The 21,880-nt window shown below is 45.0% G+C and overlaps 1 protein-coding gene across 1 annotated transcript; it reads left to right on the top strand.

The window, feature by feature from the left end:
* Window positions 1-487: 487 nt before the first annotated feature.
* sh3bp5lb (SH3-binding domain protein 5-like, b) lies at window positions 488-21,471 on the top strand (the record flags this gene model as incomplete). The annotated part of the gene is made up of 8 exons (XM_079232370.1): window positions 488-742; window positions 955-1,017; window positions 1,109-1,237; window positions 2,116-2,277; window positions 4,668-4,841; window positions 5,454-6,044; window positions 6,133-6,245; window positions 20,580-21,471. The coding sequence occupies 8 exons, from the start codon at window positions 488-490 to the stop codon at window positions 21,469-21,471; spliced, it is 2,379 nt and encodes a 792-aa protein (XP_079088496.1).
* Between the last annotated feature and the right edge of the window lie 409 nt (window positions 21,472-21,880).

Here is a 21,880-nt window from a genome sequence, read left to right on the forward strand (position 1 = left end):
GTGTATATGTATATGTATGTATGTGTATATATGTATGTGTGTTTATTGCACACACACACACACACACACACACACACACACACACACACACACACACACACACACACTTAATTAATTATTACAGCCATGGCCACCATGTGGACAAACACTGAGGGAACCCTCAAAAGGCTGGTGTCTGCCCTGGCGACAGACTACATGTATTATTGGATAACTTAGAAATAAGAACATCAAAATACCAGGACATAAATAAATAGACCACACAATGGTTAGACAATAAAAAGAGAGCCATGAGGAGTGAAGCAGAGACTGAAGCAGCCCGGCTCCGATGGCCAGCAGCAACCGGCCGGGGAGGATTGTAGCGCCGCTGAGGAGACATCGGACCTCTGATCGAGCCGGAGGCGGGTGACTGGTGGCGGGAGGCCGGTGACCGGTAGCCTGAGGCGGGAGGCTAACGCAGCAAAAACGGCAACGGAACGACAGGCCGCCAATGGAGCCAGGGACGTCGCGTGAAATCCGGGACGTCGCGGGGTTCCCCACCCCGGTCGGGCTGCGGGAGGAGACCCCGGGGGAAGAGGCGGAGGGCGGAGCGCGGAGCTCCGTCCTGATGCAGCGGGGAGGAGGAGACGAGGACTGCGCGGAGGAGGCGCGAGCGCCATGCGAGGACGAAGCCGGGAACCCGCGCGGGACCCCGGGGGAAGAGGATGCCGGCCAGCACGAGGACGAGCTGGACCCGAGGATTCAGGTTCGATACCAGATGGGCGTTATCAACTTGTTATCACCGACGTAACGTTAGCCAGACAGACGCGGTCCCGGGTACCGGTTCAGCTTCACTTGAGTACCGTTACTTCTAGCTCTAAACCAAGCATGACCATGTAACGTTCACGGTCCAGGCTCAGCCTGGTGCCGGTACAAGGCTGAGCCTGGCAGCCTCACTGTCTGCTCATGTGTCCCCAGGAGGAGCTGGAGCAGCTCAACCAGGCCAGCGACGAGATCAACCAGCTGGAGCTGCAGCTGGATGTGAGGACCAGTTTGTGTTGTGATGTGGGCCCGTGGGTCCGTGGGTCCTGTAGTCCTGCTCAGGTGGTGACATGCTGCTGTGTCCCCCCAGGAGGCCCGGTCCAGCTACCGGAGGATCCTCACGGACTCCGCTCGGAAGCTCAACGCGCAGGGCTCCCAGCTTGGTGCATGCATTGAGAAAGCAAGGCCCTACTACGAGGCCCGCAGGCTGGCCAAAGAGGTGTGTGTGTGTGTGTGTGTGTGTGTGTGTGTGTGTGTGTGTGTGTGTGTGTGAGAGAGAGACAAAGACACACTAACTAACTAAACTAACTGAACTAACTGTAAAGACACCTCCTGAATTCTTAAAGTTATTAACCACTGAACTTGTTGCATTGAAATGTTTTACTTTCCAAACCATCTTTTCTATATATTCAAGTTGCTTCAAGCCCTGTCTCTTTTCTGAGCCCCACACAGCTGACCTTTCATGGCGTTGTGGGTTTTGTAAAGTTATACGATACAGGAGATCCACAAAGCGTCTCCGAGTGAAGCTTTGAGACGCTGCATTACTTCCCTTAAGCAATGGGCGGGGCGGGACTAAGGGCTAATGACTAAGGGCTAATGACTAAGGGCTAATGACTAAGGGCTAAGGACTAAGGACAAGGACTAAGGGCTCCAGCCCAGTAATGCATCGATGTGCCTGGAGGGCTGGAGGTCATATCTGCATTAGCTCAGGTCATGTGGCTTTCCCATGAAATACTGAATGCAACTAGAGGATCCAGTTGTATGAGCCTTCCACAAATACCTTGAGTTTTAAAGTTCTAGAGTACAAGAAAGGAAGAAAGTAATCAGTCACACACGGAAACGTCACTGGGATACATTTCAGAAAGTGAACTAGTGCCATCAGTGAAGCGCTCTGAGCTGCATTAGGACACGCCCACTGTGATGACCATTCACAGGGGGAATTCAAATTCTATTTCTGAAAGACTAATTGGTCTTTTTCTATATTTTTTGTGAATTGTGATGTCTTGAAACATATAAACCACCAACATGGAGCTCTGGGAGGCACTGTGTTGTTGCTACAGTAGATGCCATGTTTGTGAAGCTGCCGTCTGCTCCCAGGCCCAGCACGAGACCCAGAAGGCCGCTCTGCGGTACGAGAGGGCCGCCTCCATGCACACGGCTGCCAGAGAGATGGTGTATGTGGCCGAGCAGGGCCTCTTGGCTGACAGGAACACCATGGACCCGACCTGGCAGGAGATGCTGAACCACGCCACCGCCAAGGTAACACCCTCTATTCTATACAGGCCAGCGCCAAGGTACACACCCTCTATTCTATACAGGCCACCGCCAAGGTAACACCCTCTATTCTATACAGGCCACCGCCAAGGTACACACCCTCTATTCTATACAGGCCACCTCCATGGTACACAGTCTATTCTATACAGGCCACCGCCAAGGTACACACCCTCTATTCTATACAGGCCACCGCCATGGTACACACTCTATTCTATACAGGCCACCGCCAAGGTACACACCCTCTATTCTATACAGGCAACCGCCAAGGTACACCCTCTATTCTATACAGGTCACCGCCAAGGTACACACTATTCTATACAGGCCACCGCCAAGGTACACACTATTCTATACAGGCCACCGCCAAGGTACACCCTCTATTCTATACAGGCCACCGCCAAGGTACACACCCTCTATTCTATACAGGCCACCGCCAAGGTACACACCCTCTATTCTATACAGGCAACCGCCAAGGTACACACTCTATTCTATACAGGCCACCGCCAAGGTAATACCCTCTATTCTATACAGGCCACCGCCAAGGTACACACTATTCTATACAGGCCACCGCCAAGGTACACTCTATTCTATACAGGCCACCGCCAAGGTAACACTCTCTATTCTATACAGGCCACCGCCAAGGTACACACTCTATTCTATACCGGCCTGCTGTAGAATGTGTGTCCACTGTAGCGTGAACGGTGGTCTTGCCAGGGAAAGAGGAGGGAAGGGGGGAGAGTAGGAAAGGCAAGACCTCGCACCTAACTCGGTGGCACTCCGTCGGCTAATTATCCTAGTGATCCCAGAGGAAATAACAATCCTCATCCGATATTGGCATAACACCTTCAGTCTTTTATCTCACCCCGTGCTAAATCGTTAGGTTTTTGTGTTATTTTCAAAATAAGTTATAGGTTTTGTCGAGGGTGTTTTACAGCTTGCGCTCTAGGTCCCCTGCGGTAGGCTGTAACTTGTCTCAACCCTTATCAAGCGAGTACGTATATCGTCTATACCTTCTCTCTACCTATTTTGACACCATCTCATCACTATGACAAACACTGCAAAAGTCTTCACCCAAAGATACTTACCTTAAGTCTCTTTGGTAGATTCAGTCGTCACTTCTGTATCTCACGGTGGATGGACAGGGAAAGAGGGTTTAAATTGTTTTAAAGAACCAGAACCTTTGGTTTGGTTTCAGTCCCTTACAAATGGTAAGGCCGAGTTTTTATTCAAAGTTTATCTTACATACAAAAAATTAAATTCAATCAAACAGTTTAAAAGTCACAAGTAACTAAGAGAAAGGGTTAAGTTTTTAGAGCTGGTGAGTGAACACCTCTTCTCTCTTGTTTACTCCTGCACAGAATTGCCAGGCACCCCTCTCCTGATAGCAGAAGTTTCTTCCAGACTTTAAAGCTGGAGACCTGTCCCAACCCTTAAGGGCTGGGACAGGTCCAATCTGTTTTTTCTTCTTTTCCAGTAAGATGCATATTAAGTAACTAAGATAAAGGGTTAAGTTTAGAGCTGGTGGATAAACACCTCTTCTCTCTTCTCTACTCCTGCACATAATTGCCAGGCACCCCCCTCTTGATAGCAGAAGTTTCTTCCAGACTCTAAAGCTGGAGACCTGTCCCAACCCCAATCAGATGTTTCTCCTTTTCTAGTAAAGATGCATATTAAGTAACTAAGAAAAGGGTTAAGTTTAGAGCTGGTGGATAAACACCTCTTCTCTCTTCTCTACTCCTGCACAGAATTGCCAGGCACCCCCCTCCTGATAGCAGAAGTTTCTTCCAGACTCTACAGCTGGAGACTTGTCCCAACACCTAAGGGCTGGGACAGGTCCAATCTGATTTTTCTCCTTTTCTAGTAAAGATGCATATTAAGTAACTAAGAGAAAGGGTTAAGTTTAGAGCTGGTGAGTGAACACCTCTTCTCTCTTGTCTACTCCTGCACAGAATTGCCAGGCACCCCCAAAAAACATGCATTCCTACCCCCTCTTTTAAACACCAGAATACATAAGTCATCCTGTCACCAGAGTTGGACAGAGGAGGTTTCACTACCTTATTTGGTAATACTGCCAATGCATGCTCTTAACAAAGGAGAGAACATTTAACACATCTCATTCAACAAGAGTATATAACATAGCAACTTATAGCGTCCTATGAATTTTATGTGGTCTAATCACAAACTATAATGAAAATAAAAACCAAACAGTATATATATATATATTCAAATGGTTATATAGAAAAAGAAAATGATTATACGGTTATAATAGTTAGACCTTTTTACTTTCATATTTTTCCTCGGACACTCAACACCACTCATGGTGAGAGTCGGGTACAGGCAGAAGCTGCTGTGTGATGTGTGTCTTTGGTTCCTCTCAGGTGAACGAGGCTGAGGAGGAGCGCCTCCGCAGTGAGCGGGAGCACCAGCGCGTCACTCAGCTCTGCCAGGAGGCCGAGGCCCGAGTCCAGACCCTCCAGAAGGCCCTGAAGAAGGTCATCCTCAAATCCAAGCCGTACTTTGAACTCAAGGCTCAATTCAATCACATTCTGGAGGTTTGTACCAGCAGCATCACTATACCCAGCATGTGTTCCTCCTGTACATGCGGATGTACTCAACCTGTGGTGTAGCTGCATGCTAATGCACAGTCAGCAGAATGTGTGCGTGGTGGTAATGGGGTTTAGCTTACATGCATGTTATGTTGAATGTTGTTATGTGCTACTGTGTAACTCTGTTACTACTGTTATCTTCAGTGGTATCTTCTGTGTTGATGCAACCTGCTGACAACACAGCTGTTATGCTTCCTCACAGCAAGCTCCTCTGATGGTGTTTGTTAGTAAAGCTGAAAGCTTGAGAATGGAACTGCTCATAGTATCCTTACTCTGTTGGATTAGTATTGCTGTTATTCTGCCAGTGAGGGAGAGTGATGCTGTACATTCTTAGATTGATTATGTTTGTGGGTAAAACAGGAGTTTAATGTTAATGTGTAAATAATCCACAACACCTAACATGTTCACCATAGCAACTTCATACGGCGATGCCAATGTTGTGTTGCTTGTAAAATTGTGGCCAAGAAATCAATTCATGCAGCTTTAAAAACACGTGTTGACATAAGTAGATGAAGATATAAATGTCTGTCGAGTGAGATGTGTGCGTCCCCTTCACAGGAACACAAGGCCAGAGTCGTAGCGCTGGAGCAGCGAGTGGCGAAGGTGAAGACGCGTTACTCTGTGGCCCTGCGGAACCTGGAGCAGATCAGCGAGCAGATCCACGCGCAGAGGGGCCGCATGAGGGCCAGCAGGGGGCGTCCTGTGGTCTGCGGCGGGCGGAGCTCCCCTGTGGGCGCCGAGGCCGAGGTCAGAGCCACCGCCAGCATGCGCGTCGGCAGCAGCTTTGCGGGAGTCAGCGGAGTCGAGAGCAACTGGGCGGACGGAGAGAAAACCAGGCTGTGGGTGGAGAGACACCGAGAGAGCGGCTGGGGCCAGAGGGAGCGGCTGGAGGCGGAGCCAGCCGCCTCAGACTGCATGTCCGTCATCAGCCTGCAGACCATCGCCTCTGATCTGGAGAAGTGTGACTCGGTGGGACACCTGGGAGACATGAGCGATGCTGGGAGCGTTCTGGGGGAGGAGTGGGGCCGCGGCAGGAAGCCGAACCAGGGGCCAGTCAGCAGGGAGGAAGGGGCCGAGGGGCCCCTGCAGGAGAAGGGAGGGGCTACTCTAGACAAGCAGGAGAGCTTCATCCAGCAGCACCACAGAAGTGTTAGCGTCTGATGGCCAGCAGGAGACAGAGAGGACGTTGTGGCTGCACGCTGGCAGACCAGCTGGAGATTCTGATTCTGCCCTTCAGGAAGGGGTGGCAGGTACACGGGCCCCTACTGAGTCTCTACCTCACGGCATCGAACCCCCGACCTACGCTCACTCTGCAGCGTCTCATCCGGGCAAAGCTGAAACCACCAGAAGGTGACATGGAGTCTCCTTCAGCGTGACTCTAGTTTAAAGAGTCAGTCCAGTGTGTTATAACATTGGTGTTATAACACATCATTTCTTTCAGTTCTAGTAACACTGGATTATGGGAACTCCTCTGAACCCTTTGTGCAGGCCTGGTGTCTGTCCTCCTCCTCCTCCTCCTCCTCCTCCTCCTCTTCCTCATGAGTGAGGGTTTGTTAGCAGCTGTCTGATTATCTGATAGCTTGTGTTTCCTGATCCAACAATTTTTTTTAATGATGATCCCAAATTTCAACAATCAACCTTGTAAATAATGATGGTCAAAACTAGAAAAATAACATATAGCAGTATAATAATACGATAAAGTAAGACTCTTATAAGCATCTTCTTGATGAACTCAAATGGAATAAAGAGCTGCAGGTCTTATCACAAGACATTTATTTTTATTTCAAGATATAATATGCAACAATTTCCTAAAGAAATAATGTATAGAATGATACACAAAGACTTCCTCTCCACCGTAGACGTGTGGTGGTGTAACCGTGCCCTCTGCCTGCAGTCTCTTTATTCTTATTTCGCGGTATTCGGGACATTTATCCCCAGCCAATAGGAAGGTGTCACGTTCTCATTCACAGGTCCAACACCGCCACACCCCTCGGTATCGAGGCTGAGCTCTGTGGCGCTAGCGTCCGTCTCTCTGCTGCATCGGACCGGCACAGACCGGCACAGACCGGCACAGACCGGCACACAGAGAGCTGACGGGCCACGGCAGAAAGAAGCGTGCTTTGGGCTGCATTCATCTAACATCCAGCACCTTCCCCCAGGTGTGTGTCTCCCTGCTTTAGGACGTAACCACTGTGAAACAACCACAAACTAATGCCACATCCTACTTATGAAGTGTAGCCATATGACTTCATCTTTATATGGTGGTATGTTAATATTTGATGGAGGTATTGTTGGGATACAAAGATATAAACGGTCAGCGGGAGTCACACTTTACTGGCGGTGGTTCTTTGTTGGTCTTAACTGATCAAACTGCTTCACTATGTGACACAGCTGAGGATGTAACTTACCGAGTCCCCAAGAGTCACGCTTAATGCGAGATATCTGCATGAAAAAAATTTCTGCTGCACCAGGACCTCGAGCTTCATGGCGGTGTGGTGCAGCCGCCTCAGCTGACGTCATGCACCATCACGATCACCAGAAGGATCAAACACCTGGTCACCATGGAGATCCATCAGCCTCCAGACTAACCGGAACCACGTGTTCCTCCAGCAGCTGTCTGCAGCCGGAGGAAGACATTTGTCTCTGCCTTAAATAGGCATTTCCTTTTTTAAGTGTTCTCATTTAATTCCATTATTCCATTGTTAAAACAGTTTAAACACGCCATGAAACTAGAGGCCTATGTCTGTAGTGATCCTCAGTGTTCTAGGTACCTATAATAAGATGTATTGCACACATATGCTAAGGGGATTAGCCAAATGTTTGATAAGTAAAGTAAAGATATTTAAAGTGCCTATAAGTCCTAAAATGGTTTGGTTCGCCAGAAATAATTCAACGAATAATCCTAATAAACTCCAAGAGGTGGATGCTATATATTTACAGACACACAAATGAATTGATGGAGTGACTAATGAAGTGAAACTAGTATTAGTAAAGAGATGGAGAGACTTTATAATACATATTTTTGAAATGTTTGAAGTAGAGCTACTCACTGGCCCCTTTATTCTGTAGAGATGTGACGTCATTGCAGGCTTCAGAACAGACGATATCCACCATGTAACATCTATATACTATACTATACTATAATACTAATCTGATATAACTTATGCTGTGAAATGTGATCAGTAGTTGTAACGTCATATTTGGTACCAGCAGGCAAAAGGATTCTTTTACAATGTGTTTCTCTGGTTTACATCATCTCTACATGCAGAGCGGAAACAGAAGGACTGGAACACTTTTGTGTGAACACTTTGTTTTGCACCACTGCTGCGTGTTTGCACTTGATTACTTTGTATTAAGCATATTTAATAAGTTAATTCTGTTTTACAAGTTTGCAGGAGAAAACGTATGCACTGTTCAGAGAGAATGTATAATGTCGACAATAACATGTATAATACTGCTGAGCGTCAGACATGCACCTTATGTAACATGCTAATGTTATTTTATGGAACTTCATTATTAAAAGGTGCAGTATATAACTTGCTTTATTGTCAAGTATTTTGTATATATTGAGTTGTGTTATTTTTATGTCAACATCACACATTCACAAGTGTCCACAAGTTGCTTCTTGAAGTGTGAAAGTGACTGCTGGCTGTGAACACGTCTTCCTCATCAGATCAGTGACAGAGCTGACGGGAACATGTGGTTTAAACTTACAGAGGAAAGAATCATCCTGGATGAATGTGTGACATGGCCATACGTGTCTGTCGCTCACTGTCAGGTTCTCCGTGTCGAATACATGTGGCGACGCATGGCACAAGGTTTAGGCCAAGGGGCTTATTTCCTGCTGCCCGCTGCAATTTGATTGTTATTTGCCAAGACCTGTCCATCTTTTGATCGTAGTAGGAAGAAGTTAGTATTTATTTTATTAGCTTCTACAGATTGAATACCTCTGCCCCCCAACAGCCGGATATTGTTATGAAAAATAGTCCCAGAGTAAGCAGGATCAAAGGCCAACGGCTCCTTAGTCAGAATCGTTGTGTTTTGCTTCCTATGTGTGTTTTCGTGGAGCATCTGCTATTGACAGGTCAGTGCTTCCCTCTGGTGGAAAGCACTGACATGTAACACACCTCTTCACTTGTGTAGGTTGTGATTGAAAATGTATCTAATTAATTCAATTATTAAAATGTCTAAATGCTGAATGCTAAATTATTGTCAAGTCAACATGTTTTTCTTTTAATAATGTGTCAACAGTCGGCTCTGACTAAAGGCCTGAGGTTGACTCTTGCTGGCCATCCTCAAGTGACCGACTAGTAGTCACATGGACCATGATGCACAGTGTGTGACACCACTTCCCAAAATTCAAAGACAAATAATTCAGCAAAAGTTATGAAGAGTAGAATTATGCAGAATATTACAAATATGAAGTTAATGCAGAAAGCAATACAAACCTTATGATTAGCTATGCAAGCATCTATCAAAATATAAAGAATATGAATCACTGGAATTTAATGAATATGAGCAATTATAAAAAAAAATGTATGTGAGTCAATGTGATATGAGCCAAATAATGATATAAATAAAATGTAAAAATTGCTGGACAGATCTGAATGAATAAGTACGATCAGGTTGTGCGTGAATTGAATGGCAAGGTTGCTATGAGTGAATAAATCAGAGGGAAGAGTGAACAGCAACATCTATGGAGCCAAAACACCACCAGTTATATAACTGGATATGCATATGTATCAAGACTCTGTGCTCTTTCACTGCCCTTCACGTGACAGATTGGGATGATGACTTTGTAAAGAGATGACCGTATGAAGCTGTCCCATGAATCTGGAAGAGGAGGGCTCTCATGAAGATAATGACAGATTGATGAGCCAGGTGTGATTTGGTTTCTAATGCCATCTTGAGCAATGCTGGTGACAGGAACTCTAGCGTGAGAGGGCGGGGCTGTGACCTCTGCTATCACGGCCGACCCCACAAGAGATGTGTGATGTTGTGATGAGGTCAGCCTGATCACAACCTGTCCCTGATCCAGTCAGACCTTCTCCAACAACCCAGAACCAACATATCTTTTAATTTAAATGTATTTTTACTGTATTTATATAGACAGTATGTGAGTTTTTTGTTGATGAATTTATATTTATTAGGATTTTTTTAGGATGCATTTGCATCTGAATGTTTGCTGGTTGATGACGCCTTGGTGAGCTGCACTGAAAAGGAGGTTAAACTCTGTATGTCATGATGTACATATGCCATCTCACTTAAGTACTGCATGGTATCATCAAAACATCTAACATGTATTACAGAATATAAGATTGTATATTTGTGTGACGTCCCGATCAGCTGTGGTAACGTGCAGCTGCCACACAGACAGCTATGAAGCTGCTGTATGAAAGCCGTCCAGTTGCTGAAGTTTACAAAACGCGTTCTGTAAATTGAACCATTAGGAGACCGATAGAAGGCTTTGATGAGGATTATGAAGCAAGCAAGCATACATTAGGCCATGTCACTGGTACATTATTGGTATAGTCTAGACTCTATAGCAATACTATACCAGCAATATGGCCTAATAGTAGACCATGAAGATGAATTAAAGGGCCTCTCTCTAATATGGATGCTTCAAGTAAAGCCTGATGTCCTGGAGTGATATTATTATCGAGGCCCGCTGCTATCAGAGATTTATGAAAATAGTTTTCTGTCCAACGGGGGATGGGCCGAGAGAATGAAACGATGTCCCAGTTTGGACAAGCACCATGAAACTAAATAGAAGCCTGACCCAAAACAAGGGTGGTACAAATAGCCTGCTAAATCTGAGTAAGAAGACATTTCTGATGTATGCACTGAACATATGGTTATGTAAGGACGTTTCATCAGTTGACCTTTTGAACTGCACCGGTTTCTTGCCGTGAGGGATCATGGGGAGTTCGTTGGAACGTTAAGTCACCTAACAGCAGCAGAGAGACCCGTTTTAGAAGTTGACAGCAATGATGTAATTGGCATAGGGAGCTTGTGGCTGAATCTGGTTGGTTAACTTAAAAGTGAATACTCATAATCAGCTGATAGATAGAAGCCAAAGAGAGAGAGGGAGACAGCAAGACCATCCAAAGCAAAGCAGGGGAGCAGCTTCACGTACCTCAGACTCATCATTGACAATAAACATGTTTCAATCAACACTGAGAGAGGGGAAGCTCAAATTGTGGCACCGGCGTCTCGTACAGGCACTTCCTGTGGCACCGCTCAGTTGCCACAGTGCTGGAGGCACATGCCGCGGTGCAGGAGGGAGATGCCACCTACCTAAAACGTTTATTTCTTCTGATCCAGAGAGATTAAATTAAAAAGAGAGAGATTAATAAATGCATTATTTAAAGACCGATAAAGACTTTGTACATAACTTGTAAATGCATACCTGGCTTATTTCTCAATTACAGCACAGTCAATTATTTTTTTTGGTCTGATTTAGTAAGGCGTTAAAAAAATGAATGGCTTGATTAAAATTGACAAAAGAATATCAATTATTATGAAGGCTGAATGACATTATTCACATTACAATACTTAAGTCTAACCAAAAAATTAATAGTCCTACATAATAAATATTAGATTTGGTTGGAGAAATATGAATGATGAGTTAATTTAGACAAAGAGGCAGATATTTGATTCAATAGATATTCAATTGCCAGAATACCAATCTTTAATTTATTTAACCAATATCGAAACAGAAAATGAATGAACGGCTATGCTAACGAATTGTGGATTTATACAGTGGATTTATAAATTCAGAAAAAAAAACATTTTAAAAGAGAAACATACCTGCATGTGTTTACTCCTGACAAAAGCGCTCACACAAAGGTAAACTCCCTCTTGTGGCCAAATGGGTCAATAATACTCATCTTCAATATGTGCAGAAATACTGGTTTCAGAAGGAAACCTTGCAAATGAATGCAAAAACCACATGATGGAAATGCTACTTCTAGGGAGTACAACATTGACTACTGACATCCTTAAACTATGCATCTGGGCATCTCACCAGATGCCACAAATAGTTGTTTTTCTTTGTATTTGATTATTGTTTATTCAAGTGTAAAAATATTGTACATGGTTGTGGCAAGCTGCCACAAAAACTAGTGGCACCTGATGCCTGGTGCCACAGGAAGTGCCTATACGAGGTGCCGGTGCCACGATTAAGTTGTGGCAATGACGCAAAGTTGTGGCAAGCTGCCACAAAAACTAGTGGCACCTCTAGTTGCCACTAGTTGTTGTGGCAGCTTGCCACAAAAACTAGTGGCAGCTAGAGGTGCCACAGGAAGTGCCTATACGAGGTGCCGGTGCTACGATTTGAGCTTGCTCCTACTGTCAACACTTCACTGACATCCATAAATGATTGAGCAAAGACTTCATGTCCGTAAGCTCGGAGCCCTGACTGTCGCCCCCCACCTCCTAAGAATAAAAAAAGATGGCATTTTCAGTCATGTCCAATATGAACTAGGCAATCCATCCAAATCTTTTAGTGTGTGAGTGTGAAAGGCAGGATTACACATCACATCCTCCCACGCATGATAAAACAGGGATGAGCAGGAGACAGGCTGTGATGCTGTGAAGTGTCTGGAGACATGAGCTCACACAGGTCTACCCATCTGCACTGACTGGCTTAAGCAGGCTGGAGCTGGATGCTAATCATCTCCAGACATGAGAACCCTGTAGTCAAGCACACGTTTTGTTAGACCACCACAAAATGAATCGTCTTCTATGGTAAGATCTGTAATCATTAGTATTGACTCATTGGGGTTACTGACATAATGTGAGTTAAAGTGAGATATTGTAACTCTTGAAAAAAAAGAAGAGACTGTAAATAATTGTCTTCCTTTGCACCCCAAGTGGGCGCCCATTATCGGACAAGAAAAGAGGAAGAATAGGTCAAGTGACGTTTCCTAACGTGTCTCCGGAACCACAACGTTGATTTACTTCATTTAAATTGCGGAAATAAAGTAAAGCCTTGTGGGAAGAGTTCTGTCCGCTCAGAAAAAAAGAAACTTACCGTTATGTTTATGAAATTACATAAACCCCGTAGCCTCGACGTCACTTCCATAACGTTTCACTAGATCGTTAATAAGTTAGACTTTACAAAGTCGGATACAATAAAAGACACCTCTTTGTGACCCTACGAGCTTACTTCGCCGTTTTTCGACTGCGCAGGCTCCAATCCAAGCATGTTTAGGCATAAAGGTTATACCTTTTACATTTTTGAACCGAACGACACAGTTTTTAACACCCCAAGGTTTTGTTTTATTGTGATCTTTCTTGCAGATTCCATTATTTAGGTCATTATCTTATCATTATCAAGTGCATAAAAACATACCCTTGCTCACTAGGCATGGATTTAGCTGTTACTGCCTTACTTGGTAGGATCAGTAGTTATAGTGGCTAATGTCAGACTCAAGAGCTAGTATGTGAACACATACAAGGGCTTTAACTTTAAATGTTATATACATTTGGGTTGTCAACTTGATATTGTGTTATGTTTATTCATTCTTGCACCATGCAACTGTAAGTTGCTGCATGTTGAATAACACTATCAGGGCTCTCAAGTTTTTAAGACAGGTAAGCGTGACAAATCCTCCCCTGCCGCGCCCCGCCCATGCCGCATGCCCACAGACCAGCCCCCCTCCCCCCATATCATTATTAGCTTTATTTTCATTGGTTGCTGGATTACATTTCACCCAGATACGTTTTTCTGATTGGCTATTCGTGTAGCCCATTTATTTTTTTTGATTGGCTGATGAGTGGCACCTCACGGCAGAACTCCAGGGGGTTCGGGGGAGACGTGCTTGATTCCTCCATGTTGATGGCAGCGCGGCCAGGTCATGTTTTTGCGCTGCGGCATTAATGTGCCTAGAGTTTTTTTTCAGCGTGAGAAATACGATCTGTGGCGGGAGGGCGTGACTTAAGACCGAAATGCGTGACAGTCACGCTCTATGCGTGACACTTGAGAGCCCAGCACTATATCCTACCTCTATTGACAGATACCCAATGCTGGTTCTGTGCCACACTGTAAGCGAGGAGAAACGTTACGTACTCGACAGTTAGGGTTCCGTCTGTGATGCACATAGGTGGGAAGAGAATGGTGTTGAGAACCCAGTGGCGGGCAGTGTTGGGGTAGTTACTCAGAAAAAGTAACTAGTTACAAGTTACTAGTTACTTCTGGAAATTGTAACTAGATTACTTTACTAGTTACTGCATTTGAAAAGTAACTTCACTACTAGTTACTTTACTTTCCATTTTTTTAAGCAAATGTCCAAATTAACCGCAAAGATACCTGGACAAACATCATGGCCCTTTCATCACTTTATTTTCATTAAAGGGCATCTCTTAGCCTTTCCACATGTATTGTAATTGTAAACATGTAAAACAAAATGGCATATAAAACTCAGCCATTAACTTGAACGAACATTGACCCTGTTCACACTGTCTGACCAAAGAAATATGCCTCACTTTAAAATCCACAAACAACAGGATCCAAGAGGCTGTGTATGGTGGGGACATTCAGGTCAAACAGCATAACACATTGAAAACAGGCTTTTGGAAACATGAGACCCCACTAAACCAAATGGGGGCCGACTCCTAAGAACAAAACCAGCTTGTTATAGGAATCATTGTAGTGGTTTAAGAAAAATAGAAAAATTAATGGCACTTTTTCCCATAAAATAGAAACAGAAATGCACTTAACCCAAAAAATAGAAACTGAAAATGCAATTAAATAAACAGAAAATCCACTTCATCATTACCTAAATAAACAGAAAGTGCACTATATCCTATGAAGTTTATCATTTTTCTCTATTCTTCAAAATAGCGATTGTATCGCATGAGTAAAAGTCTCTGGAATCTTTTATCCGACAGCCTGTTCCTCCTTGGGGTCAGAACAATACTGCCCAGGCTGAAAGCCTTTCCACAGTGTTGTAACTTGTTTTATTACATGATTTACTCTTATTGTGAAGAGCATGTAAACAGGAAGTGCTTTTACTTTGAAGGCAGAAAGTACAATGATACGTGCTTGTTGACGCTAACTAATGTTGATGTTACGTGTGGAAAATATATACATGTCGGGTGCAAGAGCGCGTTCTCAATGCTTTAACAGTTGTAATACTGCAGTTCACCAGTAGAGGGATTCCGTTCATACAGACGTGTCTTGTCCTCATTAGAAGCTCAGGTGCACTTGATGGTATTGAGTGTTGTATTGCTTTGCAATATCCTTAATCCTAGGGAACCTGGAGAGATCCTCCCAGTTGGATCCGGGCTCTCCGTCTCCATCTCCTCCATTCCCCGCTTCCCTCCTTCTACGCACCAGCAGCTACGTCACTCAAATCACTCAGATGGAGTTCTGTGATAGGCTGTTCATCAGGAAGTGTCGTGTGACTCGCGCGCCGCTAAAAGAGAACTTTTCGGACTGGTACAAATGTCTTGAGTAACGTAGGAACGCGCGTTACTGAGGTCTAGTAAAGTAGTGTAGTTACCAATGTTTTGAGTGTAATGCGTTGCTTTACTTCGTTACCTATAAAAGTAATTACGTTACTGTAATCCGTTACTTTGTAACTTGTTACCCCCAACACTGGTGGCGGGCCGTGCATTTTATACCTAGGCCTGCTGTCCGATATCGTATACATAAATACTTCGCATGACGGGATGCTATTCTCCCCCCCCGGCGAGCGCTAGTTAGCTCGCAAGCTAGCGCAGACCTGCTTTCCAGTTAGTTTTCATCGCGCATGGCCAAGCAGGGTGAGATGCGCCGCGGGACTGAGAGGACAGCAGGTCCAAGGTCTCTGCAGCTGCAGATGCTTCTTTTTCTACAAGTTCAAGTGGCTGTTGATTTATCTTTTCACTTAAGAAAATCCCAGTTCAGTATTTTTTTGCAAAACGGAGTCCTCCATGGGTTGCAGAGTCCGTATCTGAATGCAGTAGCAAGCCTTCCACCCTGAGCCATGCAGCGTGTCCTGGAGAGGAGAGGAGACCAGAGTGTTGTTTAACCCGGTCCTAAAGCTAAGGAAGACTACTTCACATCTGTCCTGTTCCATGGCCTGATAAGAACAATTTATTAGATGGACATTCTTCAAGGTTAAAACAATATTGAAGCTGAACTGTCTAGTAAAGCATTTCTTTTCAAAGACAGCGATATACAGTTTGTTTTCCTATCAGTGATTGTATTCAGATATTTTAAATAATAACATTATCATTCAGCATTAATATGAAAACAATTTACACCTTTAACATAATCTAGAATGATGGAACCAGTTCAACAGACTCTACTGTACTGGTACTGTAAGCTCTCTAGTGGGGTAATATGGAACTATGAGCTCTCTAGTGGGGTAATATGGAACTATGAGCTCTCTAGTGGGGTAATATGGTACTATGAGCTCTCTAGTGGGGTAATATGGTACAATAAGCTCTCTAGTGGGGTAATATGGTACTATAAGCTCTCTAGTGGGGTAATATGGTACTATGAGCTCTCTAGTGGGGTAATATGGTACTATAAGCTCTCTAGTTGGGTAATATGGAACTATGAGCTCTCTAGTGGGGTAATATGGTACTATAAACTCTCTAGTGGGGTAATATGGAACTATGAGCTCTCTAGTGGGGTAATATGGTACTATAAGCTCTCTAGTGGGGTAATATGGAACTATGAGCTCTCTAGTGGGGTAATATGGAACTATGAGCTCTCTAGTGGGGTAATGTGGTACTATGAGCTCTCTAGTGGGGTAATATGGTACAATAAGCTCTCTAGTGGGGTAATATGGAACTATAAGCTCTCTAGTGGGGTAATATGGAACTATGAGCTCTCTAGTGGGGTAATATGGAACTATGAGCTCTCTAGTGGGGTAATATGGTACTATGAGCTCTCTAGTGGGGTAATATGGTACAATAAGCTCTCTAGTGGGGTAATATGGAACTATAAGCTCTCTAGTGGGGTAATATGGAACTATGAGCTCTCTAGTGGGGTAATATGGTACTATGAGCTCTCTAGTGGGGTAATATGGTACAATAAGCTCTCTAGTGGGGTAATATGGAACTATGAGCTCTCTAGTGGGGTAATATGGTACTATAAGCTCTCTAGTGGGGTAATATGGAACTATGAGCTCTCTAGTGGGGTAATATGGTACTGTAAGCTCTCTAGTGGGGTAATATGGAACTATGAGCTCTCTAGTGGGGTAATATGGTACTATGAGCTCTCTAGTTGGGTAATATGGAACTATGAGCTCTCTAGTGGGGTAATATGGTACTATAAGCTCTCTAGTGGGGTAATATGGTACTATAAGCTCTCTAGTGGGGTAATATGGAACTATGAGCTCTCTACTGGGGTAATATGGTACTGTAAGCTCTCTAGTGGGGTAATATGGTACTATAAGCTCTCTAGTGGGGTAATATGGTACTATGAGCTCTCTAGTGGGGTAATATGGAACTATGAGCTCTCTAGTGGGGTAATATGGTACTATAAGCTCTCTAGTGGGGTAATATGGAACTATGAGCTCTCTAGTGGGGTAATATGGAACTATGAGCTCTCTAGTGGGGTAATATGGTACTATGAGCTCTCTAGTGGGGTAATATGGTACAATAAGCTCTCTAGTGGGGTAATATGGAACTATGAGCTCTCTAGTTGGGTAATATGGAACTATGAGCTCTCTAGTGGGGTAATATGGTACTATGAGCTCTCTAGTTGGGTAATATGGTACTATGAGCTCTCTCGTGGGGTAATATGGTACTATAAGCTCTCTAGTGGGGTAATATGGTACTATGAGCTCTCTAGTTGGGTAATTTTGTACTATGAGCTCTCTAGTTGGGTAATATGGTACTATGAGCTCTCTCGTGGGGTAATATGGTACTATAAGCTCTCTAGTGGGGTAATATGGTACTATGAGCTCTCTAGTGGGGTAATATGGTACTATGAGCTCTCTAGTGGGGTAATATGGTACTATGAGCTCTCTAGTAGGGTAATATGGTACTATGAGCTCTCTAGTTGGGTAATATGGTACTATGAGCTCTCTAGTGGGGTAATATGGTACTATGAGCTCTCTAGTGGGGTAATATGGAACTATGAGCTCTCTAGTGGGGTAATATGGAACTATGAGCTCTCTAGTGGGGTAATATGGTACTATGAGCTCTCTAGTGGGGTAATATGGTACAATAAGCTCTCTAGTGGGGTAATATGGAACTATGAGCTCTCTAGTTGGGTAATATGGAACTATGAGCTCTCTAGTGGGGTAATATGGTACTATGAGCTCTCTAGTTGGGTAATATGGTACTATGAGCTCTCTCGTGGGGTAATATGGTACTATAAGCTCTCTAGTGGGGTAATATGGTACTATGAGCTCTCTAGTTGGGTAATTTTGTACTATGAGCTCTCTAGTTGGGTAATATGGTACTATGAGCTCTCTCGTGGGGTAATATGGTACTATAAGCTCTCTAGTGGGGTAATATGGTACTATGAGCTCTCTAGTGGGGTAATATGGTACTATGAGCTCTCTAGTGGGGTAATATGGTACTATGAGCTCTCTAGTAGGGTAATTTTGTACTATGAGCTCTCTAGTTGGGTAATATGGTACTATGAGCTCTCTAGTGGGGTAATATGGTACAATAAGCTCTCTAGTGGGGTAATATGGAACTATAAGCTCTCTAGTGGGGTAATATGGAACTATGAGCTCTCTAGTGGGGTAATATGGTACTATGAGCTCTTTAGTGGGGTAATATGGTACAATAAGCTCTCTAGTGGGGTAATATGGAACTATGAGCTCTCTAGTGGGGTAATATGGAACTATGAGCTCTCTAGTGGGGTAATATGGTACTATGAGCTCTCTAGTTGGGGAATATGGTACTATGAGCTCTCTCGTGGGGTAATATGGTACTATAAGCTCTCTAGTGGGGTAATATGGTACTATGAGCTCTCTAGTTGGGTAATTTTGTACTATGAGCTCTCTAGTTGGGTAATATGGTACTATGAGCTCTCTCGTGGGGTAATATGGTACTATAAGCTCTCTAGTGGGGTAATATGGTACTATGAGCTCTCTAGTGGGGTAATATGGTACTATGAGCTCTCTAGTGGGGTAATATGGTACTATGAGCTCTCTAGTAGGGTAATATGGTACTATGAGCTCTCTAGTTGGGTAATATGGTACTATGAGCTCTCTAGTGGGGTAATATGGTACTATGAGCTCTCTAGTGGGGTAATATGGTACTATGAGCTCTTTTAACTATGATGGTGCCTCACCAATTAAGACGTTGTAGGTGAGGAGAAGGATTTTAAACTTGATGTGGACATTGCAGCCCTGGATTGCAATACTGGACCAACTTCAGGAATGGTTGCCTCTGAACCCTCTTTGAGCTAACATAATGTTTACTTCACACTGTTAGCTGGAGACAAATCAAAGGAAAGGCAGAGTGAGCTAAAGGTACACATAACACATGTCATCTTGTTGGGTACCAGAATCGACATAGCATACATTTGAGATGATAAACTGTGATTGGAGGCTCTAGCTACAATATCAGCAACGCATTTCAGAGATGGAGAGAACATGTTGAATAGTTTAGCTTAGCCTTCTGCCAACCTCCTCAGTTGTCACGGCTGCTGAGCTCACCGCTCAAAATGTTGTGTGAAACTACTTGAGAGATAAAGTCTCAATCAACCTGTGTAGCAGCGTAGCATGATGGAAATAGAAAGATAAGTAGCAACCATCTAAACACCCCTCTGCTCCTCCCTTTCATGATGTGTTGGAGAACTGCGGTGGTAATATTGCAAGGGAAACGAACAGCAGTCTCCTGGACCAACGTCCTGTTCAGTGTGACCATGCAGTCTCGCTCTTTAAACCACGTCACCCTTCACCTGTACATGTGGGTCATGAGGGACGCCGAGGAGCACTGAGCGCTACTGCTCACATCTCTAGAACTGCTCATCCCATCTACTTGATGCATGCTGGATGGATTGTTCGTGACCCAGGGGAGTGCTGTGTTAAACATGCAACACATGCAGTATTGATACACTTCATAATACATTATTATTATTCGGAGAATGTCATGGAACTATTATTTTCCGTACCATGCACCTGTCCATCAGGGTTCAGCTGCTCTGCTCAGCCACAGTTCACCACTCTGGTCTGGGCTGACACATCTCAACATGGATAGATCATTTATAGATCATTTTGTTTTCACATGCGTCCCTCAATTGTATCAACTTTGATGATCCTCTGCCATTTAATCTAGTGGGGAATGTTCCCCTTTCTTCAATCCATGACCAAATATCTGGAATCTACTAGGATTGCCTTCAGCCTCAGCTGTGCTTAGTTTTTAGTGCTAACATTAGCATGTACAGCGTCACAGAGGGGTTTCTCTTGACTTATTTGTTGGTGTTATTCCCTTTGGAATTAACCCCTATTTGGAGTTTTGTTTGCATCGTTCATTGTTAATAAAATAACAACAAGTATTGCAGCTGGCAATATGAATGCTCTGAAAACAGAGAGGAATCCTATCGTTGTGTTGTTGTTTTTTGCATACTTTATCCAGGTTAAAATGATTTACAGTCTTTTCCCAGAGGAAGTGAATGCAGCATCTCAGGCTGCGTCTCTCAGTGACGTCACTGGAGAGCGAAGGAGCGAGGTGGTGAAAGAGAGGGCGCGACACCCCGCGCGCGCTTGTCTGCGCGCACAGCGGCTTCTGGAGACAGCCGCGTGCTGAGCACTCTGGACCAGGTCTACAGAGGGACCAGGTCTACAGAGAGACCAGGTCTACAGAGGGACCAGGTCTACAGAGAGACCAGGTCTACAGAGGGACCAGGTCTACAGAGAGACCAGGTCTACAGAGAGACCAGGTCTACAGAGAGACCAGGTCTACAGAGGGACCAGGTCTACAGAGAGACCAGGTCTACAGAGGGACCAGGTCTACAGAGAGACCAGGTCTACAGAGGGACCAGGTCTACGGAGAGCTGGACCAGGTCTACAGAGGGACCAGGTCTACAGAGGGACCAGGTCTACGGAGGGACCAGGTCTACGGGGAGCTGGACCAGGTCTACAGAGGGACCAGGTCTACAGAGAGCTGGACCAGGTCTACAGAGGGACCAGGTCTACAGAGGGACCAGGTCTACGGAGGGACCAGGTCTACGGAGAGCTGGACCAGGTCTACAGAGGGACCAGGTCTACAGAGAGCTGGACCAGGTCTACAGAGAGCTGGACCAGGTCTACGGAGAGCTGGACCAGGTCTACAGAGGGACCAGGTCTACAGAGAGCTGGACCAGGTCTACAGAGAGCTGGACCAGGTCTACGGAGGGACCAGGTCTACAGAGAGCTGGACCAGGTCTACAGAGGGACCAGGTCTACTGAGGGACCAGGTCTACAGAGGGACCAGGTCTACGGAGAGCTGGACCAGGTCTACAGAGAGACCAGGTCTACAGAGAGCTGGACCAGGTCTACAGAGGGACCAGGTCTACAGAGGGACCAGGTATACGGAGAGCTGGACCAGGTCTCCAGAGCGCGTTACGACCCCTGCTGCGGACTGGCTTCGTGCTCTGGCTCGTCTCCGCGTGAGTACTCTGCGGGTTCACTGAACAGACCGTTGGCGACAACTCGCTCATCCTCCGTCTCGTGTTCATTTCCACGTCACTCATTTGAGCAATTACTCTCAGGTATAATTCTGCGCTTGCACGTGCGCTCTCATGAACCGCGCACGCGAACTTCGATACACTGTCACGCACGCGGCAGTTCGTGTGTGTGTGTATGTGTGTGTGTGTGTGTGTGTGTGTGTGTGTGTGTGTGTGTGTGTCATCCTCCAAAGCCCCGGTACGGGAGCTCCGGTGCGGGAGCCCCGGTACAGGAGGCGGTGCGCGGCTGTGAACCAGCAGGCAGCGGGAGTGTGACATCCAGGGAAACCCAGGATTCACTGTTCCAGCAGAAGACAGATGTTCATTACACTAGATAATTACACTGATTAGATATTCCTCTTCTACTGGCAGAGGG

The sequence above is a fragment of the Taurulus bubalis genome (assembly GCF_910589615.1).
Source record: "Taurulus bubalis genome assembly, chromosome: 16".
Taxonomy (NCBI): domain Eukaryota; kingdom Metazoa; phylum Chordata; class Actinopteri; order Perciformes; family Cottidae; genus Taurulus; species Taurulus bubalis.